This window comes from Portunus trituberculatus, chromosome 27 (genome assembly GCF_017591435.1).
Source record: "Portunus trituberculatus isolate SZX2019 chromosome 27, ASM1759143v1, whole genome shotgun sequence".
NCBI lineage: Eukaryota > Metazoa > Arthropoda > Malacostraca > Decapoda > Portunidae > Portunus > Portunus trituberculatus.
The window spans coordinates 6,975,801-6,987,941 of NC_059281.1; the positions used below are offsets into that span (position 1 = coordinate 6,975,801).

The 12,141-nt window shown below is 39.7% G+C and overlaps 1 protein-coding gene across 1 annotated transcript in view; it reads left to right on the forward strand.

The window, feature by feature from the left end:
* Positions 1-3,244: 3,244 nt before the first annotated feature.
* Positions 3,245-12,141, forward strand: part of LOC123509374 (mediator of DNA damage checkpoint protein 1-like) — a 30,410-nt gene continuing 21,513 nt past the window's right edge. The window contains 4 exon segments of the mRNA XM_045263642.1: positions 3,245-3,369; positions 9,713-10,269; positions 10,992-11,127; positions 11,776-11,918. Of these exon segments, the coding sequence (XP_045119577.1) occupies positions 10,114-10,269; positions 10,992-11,127; positions 11,776-11,918 (435 nt within the window). The 5' untranslated portion in view covers positions 3,245-3,369; positions 9,713-10,113.

Here is a 12,141-nt window from a genome sequence, read left to right on the forward strand (position 1 = left end):
GTGTGTGTGTGTGTGTGTGTGTGTGTGTGTGTGTGTGTGTGTGTGTGTGTGTGTGTGTGTGTGTGTGTGTGTGTGGTGTGTGTATGTGTATGTGTGTGTGTTCGTGTGGTGTGTGTGTGTGTGTGTAATTCACTGTTTGATCTGCTGCAGTCTCTGACGAGACAGCCAGACGTTACCCTACGGAACGAGCTGTGTGTGTGTGTGTAAAATAATGATAATAATAATAATGTACAGTTTACTGGAATTGCAGCATACCCACACTAAAAATGTCCATAGGGGAAGGGGAAGCTTAAGAATGGTTCACTAGCCTAGTGGTCTATCGCTTGCAGCATGGTGAGGATCCACTGTGGTGTGTGTGTGTGTGTGTGTGTGTGTGTTTTATTTTGTCTTTCGTCATGAATGGGGGATCGTGCACTGGCTAGACCCAGACCAACACCACCTCCGGCCGGTGTGTGTGTGCGCGTGCGTGCCTTCGTGTGTGTGTGTGTGTGTGTGTGTGTGTTCGTGTGGTGTATGTGAGGAGGTCGGGAGAGATGACATGGTAACGCTCTGATCACAGGGAGGGACAGGGCATGGCCCAGGAGGGGAAGGTCAAGCTGATAGATCTTAAAGGCTTATTGTTTTAAGGTGGTTGAACCAATCAAAAGGAAAACTGAAGCCTTCACCTGGTGTGGGGCTAGTAGGTGTTGCTACTGAGAATTTGTATATCCAGGATTGGCAAGGATTCAAACGCTGGCGTCTATATGGCTCTCCGTGATTCTGAATTCCTTATCTCTCTCTCTCTCTCTCCCTTCCGTCCCTCCCTTGGGAACAAGTAAATCCTTTGTTTACAAATGTCTCCAAGCTAAAAAGACACACGGCTGTCCAGAGAGAGAGATAACAAAATAGAGTAAAAAAATTAATTGGACTGTGCAGTACCTATGTAATGGTCAACGTCCGGCAACTCCACTTATCATTAGTACAGTACGCGTGATATTTTGTTACCTTAGTTTTTTTCTTATTTCAGTGAGTTTTATTTATCTTGGGTATTGTCAATCTATGATGGCTTAATTAACACTTAACTTCATCAAGAACATTTTATTGGTTGAGAGAATAGAACTAAAATAATGGATGTCGACATCGGTCTTGGAAACAATGCGTGTCGACTTGGCAATATAGACTCGTATTGTTAAAAGAAGAAGAAAAAAAAACACAAGCATTTCGGTTTTTCATTAGGCGACGAAATGGAGTGTTGTATTGTGAGAAACTGGTAGATTATATAAGTAAATCCTTCGTAAAGTTAAGACAGTAGGAGGAGTTAGAAATGGAAAGATGGAAGGATGGAATGAGTAAACAAGATAGTTGAGGGTTAAACACTAATTGCTATTATACATACAGCCTTGATATTGCTCACACACACACACACACACACACACACAGCTCCTTGTGCCTCCCGTGATTCTCTCTCTCTCTCTCTCTCTCTCTCTCTCTCTCTCTGTCCTGTCCTATCCAGGCTGTTCGTTCGCTAAGGTTTTGTTATTACCGACGCGCTACCGACAGGTTTCGTGATTTCCACCTCTGTCAGCCTCCTCCCTCCCTTGAGCATAATTAGCAAATCCTTTGCAGACAAACGTCTCCGAGCTAAAAGGGTATACGTGGCTGTCCAGATGGAGAGGTAGTCGGACTTTAGAGTGTACCGCATCATTAGTGTTCGACTCGCGTTGTGTGACTAGCTGGAAATAGCTACCTGCCTCTCCGTTCATGCATATAGTGTCCACGTGGTAGTCGGAGCAGTGAGCGGCCGCACCCTGATGCTCTTTGCCCTTATATTGCAACGAGTCACCAGGTACGGCGCCGCGTCTGCTCCCGCTCTGAAAAAAAGGATATGATCGCATTTTTTAAGCGTTTGGTATTCTTATCTCTAATGTCACAGGATCTAGTGGAGGCTATCAGACTTTTCAATGGTGCTTTCTTGTTGCTAGTAATAGTCTAACAAAGATTCTACATTATGAGAAGGCCACATGTAAGTGCAAGGGAACGTGATTTGTTATTTGTACTGTATTCTTTCTGTTTTTTAACTGGGTTAGGTACTGTGATTTTGGCCCCCACCTCCACTACTGTTAAAAAGCTCAAGGTGAACTGACACGATCCTTCGTGTGTGTGTGTGTGTGTGTGTGTGTGTGATTATACATGTGGCTTTCGAAAATCTAGTGGCGAAAGAGCAAGTGTTTCTGAATGCAGTGATATCAAGGATGCCTGGGTGTTCGTGATTCCAGTGATCGTTTAGCAAGGATACCGCCGGGTGTTAGAAAAGGAAAGCACATTCATGGGGACGTGACTAATCATTTCTGCGTCTTACCTCCTTTAACATGTTCTGGTAGATATTAGTAGAATTTCATGATGCCAGAGATAGTTTAACAAGAACTCTGCATCAAGAAGGAGGGGCATTGGGGGAATTTTGACCAATCATTTGTGTCGCCTTTGAAAAGTTTCAATATATATGCAGCAGAATTAGTAAATCCGTGGAAGTTATTTTAGTGGAAATCTAGGCAAACTTTACTTAGCTTACTTATCTTTGGCTAAAGTAAAGTTAGTAAAACATGTTATTCCTCACGCATCTACGTTACTACTACATGTGAGCGTATACAAGGAAAACATAGTTCATAGCGGTATGGTGATAATCAGGAAGAAATGAATACGAGTCAGTAATAGTAGTAGTAGTAGTAGTGATGAGTCAATAGTAATAGGCATACCTTCACCATTACTCACGGAAGGTCAATAGAAAATCAAGAAGGATGCAGGAGAGAATGAGGAAGAGAAACTAAAAGAAACTCGAACGCCTCATTCACACACACACACACACACACACACACACACACACACACGGTCGGAGTAGTAACTTATTAAAAAAAAATCCAATTTATGCCATTTTCTCCAGTCAGTAATAAGGTATCAGAAAACCCGTATTTACATGTTAAACAAACCCAGATCTCTATCTTAATACAATCAAATTCTTTATATAAGCGCCAGAACACTGGTATACTTCAATATTCGATGCTCTTTTGTCTGTATGTCAGTAGAGCCTATTTTATGTGAATGGAAATACAAAATAAAAAGAATCATGTAAAGAAACTATAATAGAAAAATTACAAAAAATGATGAATAATAAAATAAAAATGAAAGAAAGGAGAAAACAGAAGACTAGGTTGGTGAAAAGGAACACTGAACCGCCCTAAGAGAGGATCGAGTCATGAGAGGGAGAAGGGAGATCCAGTCATCTATACATTACCTCGGCGTCCTTTTGTTGACGTTTGGTGTTGGCGCTTGGAGACACCTGTTGGAGGGTGGCAGCAGGTGTGTGGCAGGTGTGGCAGACAGGTGTGGACTAGTGTACGTATATCAGGGCGTGTCTGGGCTCATTGATGTGGAATAATGGCGGTCTGGGTGGAGTTCTATGGGGGTATGCGGGGTATTTCAACATGCGGGTGTGGGTAGGTGGGTGTGTGCATGTGTGTGGGTGTGGGTGTTAGTGGTGTGTGTTCTTGGGTTGTGGTGGGTGTAGGGGTCAGTGGGTATGGGTATGGGTATGGGTACGAGGGGTGTGATGGGTGTGTGGTGTTGGTGCGTGCGTTCGTGTGTGTGTGTGAGGGGACAGTTTCAGTAATTGCGTTGGTAAAGTTTGTTCTACTTTAGCTTTTTAATTCACTAGATGCTGATTGTGAGGCGTTTCGTATTTCTTGGTGTATTTTGACGTGTTCTTAATTGATGTGAGGTATTAATTCGCTAATCCTCCATATTTAAATTCTAGTTGAGTGTGTCCAACCATATCTAAGTATAGTGATTGACTGCGCCTTGTAAATTTAGAAGTAACTGTGATGAATTTTGAATGTATAATAGAGGTGTGAAGGGGTTGGTGAAGAGGTTAGGTTAGGTTTAGGGTAGATGAAAACCCGATTATATAACTGTTTGGTCTTTATAAAATTGTTAAGCAATGTTAGATGTTGAATATTAGAATTAAGAGTGTAGTGTTGTCTGGTAAACTTCCGAGACTCTTATCCTGAGCCCCTTCAGTACCATGACGTGTTTCTGTATTTGTTTTGCTTACTATTTGATGACTTTGGACAGCTTCAGAAATTTGTGAAGATTGTGGCCATTAATCTTCTGACCTCCATTGACTGATCCTAATGTCAATAAAATGGTCTAATCGTACACAAATCTCAAGGTAGAAATGTGTCCCAGTATTGAAGGGTTTCTTTTGATGGTTTTCTTGACATTTCTTTTATAGATTTTTGTTGCATTTTTTTTTCTTTTAGCTGGTGCTTTTTGTATATAAGAAAGAAACTGATAGCTTTTTCTTACATCTTGTCAACTCTGTTAAGGCTTATTTAGTGTTACAAGTGTTACTGGTGGCTCGGGTGATGGTGGTCATTGTTGTGTCTGTCAGGCGGGAGACTAGGGTTTAATTTCCTTGCTGATAATGATTACAACTAAGCTCTATTTATTTATTTTTTCCACCAGATTTTTTCTTAGCTCTTTTTGGCATCTCAGTAGGCTTTTTTTTTTTTCAAAATATTTTGCTTTTTTGTTGCCAATGATCATCGCCCCTCTTACATAGAATGATAAATAAGTTAGAAGCACCAAGACGTAACCTTGACGTCTTGATGTTATTCCAGCAAAAATAGAAAATAGAGAGAGAGAGAGATGTTACCAGAATAGTTTAGCTAGCTATTTGATTTATTTCAGACATGCTAAGAGTTATCCTGAGGAAACCGTTTTGCTTCAGGATTATTAGATTGATGTTTTTAATAGATATGTATATCCAGTCCAGCAACGTGTGAATAATTGTATTTTACAATTCGCCAACCAGTAAATAGACTTGTAAATACTCTGTGTATGATTAAGAATATAAGATAAAGACTAATTAATGAAACAGGATACACTTTCTCTTCCACTCTCCCCCCCCCATACTAAGACCAACACACACACACACACACACACACACACACACACACACACACACACACACACACACACACACACACACACACACACGGTAGCTCAGTGGTTAGGCGCTGGCTTCACAAGCCAGAGAACAGTTGATTCCCCGGCCGGGTGGAGATATTTGGGTGTGTCTCCTTTCACTGCAGCCCTGTTCACCTAGCAGTGAGTAGGTACGGGATGTAAATCGAGGAGTTGTGACCTTGTTGTCCTGGTGTGTGGTGTGTGCCTGGTATCAGGCCTATCCGAAGATCGGAAATAATGAGCTCTGAGCTCGTTCCGTAGGGTAACGTCTGGCTGTCTCGTCAGAGACTGCAGCAGATCAAACAGTGAATTACACACACACACACACACACACACACACACACACACACACACACACACACACACTCACACGGAATGGATCAAGTGGATAATGAGAAACTAATCCTGAGAGAAGAATATGACATTAGAAGCACAAGATTGCATAGTAAGAAACTGAGGAAGGGAAGATGTCTGAGAGATGTTAAAAAATATAGTTTCCCGCAAAGATTTGTTGAGACTTGGAACAGTTTGAGTGAGGAAGTGGTGTCAGCAATGAGTGTGCATAGTTTTAAAGAAAAATTGGATAAGTGTAGATATGGAGACAGGGCCACACGAGCATAAAGTCCAGGCCCTGTAAAACTACGACTAGGTAAATACAACTAGGTAAATACACACACACAGCACCTGTCACACCACACAGTAGAAAGATATGCTATCAGCCACCACATACCAGGAAATTAAGTGCGTATCGTGTATGCGTATCTTATCTTCCCCCTTGAGTTTGGAGCGCGAGAGGAGCTGTCTACCTGTGTGAATATACCGCTTCTCTTATCTCCTTTTTTGTTATCCTTTTATGGTGGTTATCTTGCCTTGACTCTCAGATGGAAGGGTTGTGTTGCATGACTTCTGATTGGCTTGATTGGTTGATTGGCTAGGCTGGGCAGGGCTGGGCTGGATGAAGTGGTGTTGTGTTGCTTGTCTTGTCTTGTCTTGTCTTGTTGCCGTGTTGAGTCTATTACTTGTCTTACGGGTGAATTTCTGGTGATGATTTGTTTTTTTAATCTTTGTTTGAGTAAAGTGAAGTTGTCGTAGGTAATTAAAAACACAGCAGGTTACTTATGTCTCCTTGAGGAAGCTCTACTACTTTCTATATGAATTTGTGATATGTGTTGCTTTTATTGAAATGCACAATTTAAATCTATCTTACGCATAGAAATTTTTAAAAAGTCACTGTTGAAGTATTGGCAATTGTGTGCAGTGATAAATTGAATAGTTTTTTTTCTTTTTTAATATTGTTTTATTAATGACAGTTCACTTCAGTAACTGCTACTCCTGATTCTTCTTCCTGGTCATGCTGTTCCTATTACCTGCTTCACTGTTCTAATTATCTCTACTTTTATTCCAGCTCTTATTTACTATTGTCTATTCCTTCTCCTATCTTTATTCTTTAATAATCCTAGTTCTGTTCCAGCTCTTATCCCTGTTGTCTGTTTCTACCCTTGTTGTTTTAAATATTCCTACTTTATTGCTTTTGATATTCCTATTGTTTATTCCTTCCTTTATTCTTACTCTCCAATACTCTTAGTTACTCCTGTTCCAGCTTACATTTTTGCTATCTTTTTATCCCTATTCTTTTAAATATTCCTACTTATATTCCCATTCTTAAATATTGCCTGTTCCCATTCTTATCCTTGTAAATATTCATAGTACTTCTACTCCTATCACTAGTGCTCCTGCCACAATTACTATATAAACTACTACTACTACTACTACTACTACTACTACTACTACTACTACTACTACTACTACTACTACTACTACTACTACTACTACTACTACTACTACTACTACTATATATCGTGAACTAATATTTTTTCTTCTCTCTGGAATGAATTAATGTTTTTTTCCCTTTATGGTACAGAACATTCAATAATTCCTTCCCTTTTACCTCATGTGTTGCTATTAGTGGGTGGAATAATGATTGTAGAAATGTAATAGTTTAATAGTGTTCCTTCACATTTGGGTACATTTTTAACTTAGGGGTTTCTAGTATTGCCTATATAGAGAAACCTGCTTTGTCATTCACCATGTAACCTTCCCTTTAGAATGATGATGATGAGAGAGAGAGAGAGAGAGAGAGAGAGAGAGAGAGAGAGAGAGAGAGAGAGAGAGAGAGAAAGCAGTAGGTGAGAGGGGTAGTAGTAAGAGTGAGAGCATGAACTGAGTGAGTCTGGGAGAAGTGATGGATGACTTGCAGTGGTGGGGGTGGGAGAGTGAGAGGGAAGGAGAGGGAGAGAGAAGGAGATATGATGACTTGTGTAAAATGCTTCTCAGTGATATTGTAAGACATGACTTGTGACTGAGTTTCTGTGTGTGTGTGTGTGTGTGTGTGTGTGTGTGTGTGTGTGTGTGTTCTTTTTATATTGGGTTATTATGTGATATATTCTTCTCAGTATTTGTTTTAATTCTTTCTTCTTTCTGTTTATCTGTTTTTCTTCCTTCCTTCTTTCCTTCCTTCCTTCCTTCCTTCCTTCCTTCCTTGCCCTTTGTTCTTTCTTTTTCCTCTCTCTCTCTCTCTCTCTCTCTCTCTCTCTCTCTCTCTCTCTCTCTCTCTCTCTCTCTCTCTCTCTCTCTCTCTCTCTCTCTCTCTCTCTCTCTCTCTCTCTCTCTCTCTCTCTCTCTCTCTCTCTCTCCTCTCCTCTCCTCTCCTCTCCTTCCCTCTCCAAACCCTCATTACAATATACGTACCACAGGAAACACACACAAACAACTTATAAATCAAACCAAAACAAACTTGACAACAATAACTCCCTCACTTGCATACTTTACCAATAACAAACATACAATAACACACAAACACACACCCACTTGGCAACACCACCACCACCACCACCACCACCACCAGTCCTAGTTCCCTAACATCAGAGGTATTCGTTCCCTCGATAGTGCATCAATATATCAATGGTGTAGCATGCGAGTGTATTGAAGTGGGGAGTGGGGGGATGGACAGGGAGAGGCAGGGAGAGAGAGAGAGTGGTAATGGAGAGGGTGGAAGGAGGGAGGAAAGAGAAGAAAGGGAGAAGAAAGTGAAAAGCATGTAGTGTGAGATTTGTGGAGAGAGAGAATAGGAGGAGGAAAGAAGGGAATGGATGATAAAGAAGTGAAGTAGTGAGGGATACAAGAAAGTGGAAGAAGAAATAAAGAAGGGAAGAAAAAGAAATTGTGATGATGAGAAACAGGGAAAACTGGAAGAAGGTAAGAAAGAATAAAGGAATAAGGATAAAAAAGTAAAATAAAGAGATATGTAGAAAGAATGAAAGAAATGAGAACTAAAAATAAAATAAGAAAAAAAAATAGTGAAGGCAAGGAAAAAGTGAGATCAAGCAAGGAAGAAGGATGGTGGTAGGGAGAGGAGGAAAAGAGTTATGCATGAGGGAGAAGGACTGAAAGAGAGAGAGAGAGAGAGGGAGAGGGAGGCAGAAAGGATCAAATTATGTCTTGCAGCAAACCTCCTCACTGCTGGTACAAATTCTGAGCCTCTTCCTGTTACAGTTGCTTCACTTTTTTGTATGATAATGTTCATCTTGTTTTCTTGTGTGTATCCTCACTTTTTGACATCCTTGTGGCTTGCTGGGACTCATAAAACACTTCTCTTTGTGTATGCATTTAAAAGCTTGTGTAGTGTGTAGCTGAGAAAATATGCATTGTGAAGAAGTATTAACTAACTTTTCTTGCATTTGTATTTATTTTTTTCACTTTCTAGCTTCTCTTATCTTTGAATGGATGTATTTTTTTCACTTTCTAATATCTCATCTCTTTGTATGGATGTATTTAGGAATTTTTAGTGTTATGTGTAGCTAAGAAGATAAGTATTGTGTAGAAGTATAGGGTAACTTTTCTTGCATTCATATTTGTTCTTATTTTCTCACTTCTTGATGCCTTTGTGGCTTTGCTGGGATTTGCAAAATTCTCTTCTTTGCATGTATACTTTTAAAAATCTAGTGCTGTGTATAGCTAAGAAAATAGGCACTGTGAAGAGGAAAAATCGACTAACTTTTCTGGTGGCATATTTTTGTAATTGTATTTATATCCTCACTTTCTGATGCCCTGTGGCTAGCCGGAAAACACTGGTCTTTGTGTGAATGCATTTAAGAACCTCTAGCATTTTGTGCAGCCAGATAAAATGAGCTTTGAGAAGGAAAAACATTGCATATTATTCTTTAGGTGAGTTACATTCACAAGTTGCAGCACTACTTGTCCTTTCCTTTGCTGTGTGTGTGTGTGTGTGTGTGTCTTTCAGTTCCTTGTGATAGTGACAGTGTGAGGTTTGGTTTTGTTACTTTTCTCATATTTTGGTGGAAATAATTGTTTGTTTTCTGTCCTAAGATGTGTTTTGTTCATGTTATTGTGCTTACTTCCTTTTCCTCTTCTGTTAGATACAGGGATTTTATGCAAGGTTGAGTTATGTTACGTTGCTCTTTCACTGGATAAAAGTAGGTTATTTATTTATCTATTTGTATATATTTTTGTTGTCTCCAAATGTGTTTTGTTCATATGATTGTATTCCTCTTCCTATTCTCCTCTGAAATGCAAGGCTACTGTGAGTCTCATGTAGTTTTGTCTTAGGTTGTGTTGTCTTTCTATGTGTCTTTACCTGTTAAGATAATGAACAAACTCCTCCTTAACAAGCATCTGTCTCCTGCATTCACAGATGTAAGGGACCATTCTGCCAGTGAGTGAGAGGATGGGAAAAGAGAAGGCGAGTGAAAAGAGACAGTGAAGGATGCTGGTACCTCCTTGATTGATTAAAGAGAAAGAGAGCAAGTGAGGTCAGTACAGAAGAGAAAACCAATAAATCCAAATGTGAAAGCAAGAACGAAGGAAAAAAAAAACACAGGCAGCTAATGTAAATACTCAAGAGGAAGGAAGACGGATAGACAAAAGAGGAACCCAAATAAACCCAGATGCATAAGTGAAAAAAGAGAGAGAAAAAGGCAGTAAAGGAGAGAAAGGGGGTGACTCGAAGATGCCACGGTAGGAAGAGACGCCCCAGCCCACCTTCTGCCCTCCTGTGTCCCTCCCAGCACCGGCAGTAGGGGGAGAGGGAGCACCATGCCCTCCCTCCTGGCCTGCTTCGGGTGTGGGGGCCGAAGGGAGAGCGATGACATCACCACTCTGGACTATTGCCATGCCTCCCTCACTGATGTACCCTCCGATGTGTTTGCCTGTGAGCGCACCCTGGAGGAACTGTACCTTGATTCTAACCAGGTGCGTTCGTGTGTGTGTGTGTGTGTGTGTGTGTATTTTAAGGGTTTTTTTTTTTTTTTTTCTCCAGTTTTTGGTTGTTTACTAGTTTTTTTTTGTGTGTGTGTATTTAGTTTATTTTTGGGTATGCAATATGTGTGTTTGTATATCTAACTAGTTTTTTTTAGGTGTGTTTTGTGTGTTTATCTGCTCTTTTTCATATGTAAACAAAATATGCTCATGGAACAAAAAAGTGAGGAAAAAGAAAACTTGACCAGGGAAGAGGATATTAAAATGTAGGTCAGCTTTTTTTTTTTTTTTTTTTTTTTTTTTTTTTGTTTGACACTTTATTTTGAGTCTGATCCCTTCTGTTCTGTTTTCATGCATAATCTAATTTAGCCAAGGTCTTTTTTCCAGGTTGATTTTGGTTTATTGTGTGTATTTACTTGCTTGTGTCTTTTGCAATGTATGTGGAGCTTGAGTTATATATTATTCAGTTTCCATGTCTATTTTTTTCAGGTTTCATATTTGCTTGTTAACCATTTTTGTAATATGTATAGAGCCTAAACTACACCCTTATGGTTTCTGTGTCTATATTTATTCAATTTTCCTTCAGTTGGACATGAAGAAAAATAACTTTCTTCAGCTGAACTTATCCTCTCAGTTTTCCTTAAGTCATACATAAAGAAAACAAAAAAAAGAAGAAAATGTTTCCTTGATCTGAACTAATCCTGTGTGTGGTGCAGCTGAGGGAGTTGCCGCGCCAGCTGTTCTACTGCCATGGCCTGCGGGTGCTGGGCCTGAGTGACAATGAGCTGACAGCACTGCCTCCCGCCGTGGCCTCCCTGATCAACCTCACCAACATTGACCTCAGCAAGAATGGTGAGTGAGGGAAAGAAGGACACAGGCTGCTCAAGGGATTATTGGTTACATCAATGAGGAAAGTGGGAATTTTTTTTGTTTTTAAGTATTCCATTTCTTATATATATTTATTAGGATTAATATTAAGTTGAAATAAGTAAAATAATAATAGAATTTAGTTTGAGGGGCTTTTCATGTGTTATATATATTAATTAGGATTAATGTTAGGTTGAAACAAATAAAGTAGATTTTAGTTTGAAGCTGCTTTCAAGAGGGAGTTTCCAAGTTATTTATTCTCTAAGTTTGGATTATCTATTTAACCGTTCTTTGTGGGGATTGGCACCTCAGTAGGATTTTTTTTTCTTTCATATTTTCTTTTTATTGCCCTTTGTTGGAGCTTATCTTGCTAAAATAAAAGATCAGACCACTGAGATTTTTCTGTAATTTTCAGTTTTTCTATCATCTTGTTCCTCTTTTTCTCTTTTTCTTTTTTTTCCTCTTTCCTTTCTCTTTCCTTTCTTTTTCCTCACATTTCCCTTTTTCTATCTTTTTCTTACCCATTTTTTCTCCTCTTTTCTCTCTGCCACTATAATTTTTCTTTGTGGCGTCAGAAAAGAAATCAGTCATTCATTTTATCAGTCCACCAATCAGTCCCTCATTTCCCTTCAGCCATCTCGGACATCCCGGATAACATCAAGGGTTGTCGTCACTTGTTGGTGGTGGACGCCAGCATCAACCCTCTGTGTCGCCTGCCGGAGGGCTTCACTCAGCTACCCAACCTGCAAGAGCTGTACCTTAATGACACCTTCCTTGTAAGTGTGCTGGCCTAGATGTGTGTGTGTGTGTGTGTGTGTGTGTGTGTGTGTTTATCTAGTTGTGGTTTACATTTGGGGAGTAATCTCATAGTATCCTGTCTATATTCAATATCCAGTTTCTTTGTAAAAGCACTTACATTTTCAGCATTTACAATATCCTCACCATGTATATATGTATGTTTATTGTTGTATTTGATGTGTTTGTCTCATTTATTCTGAT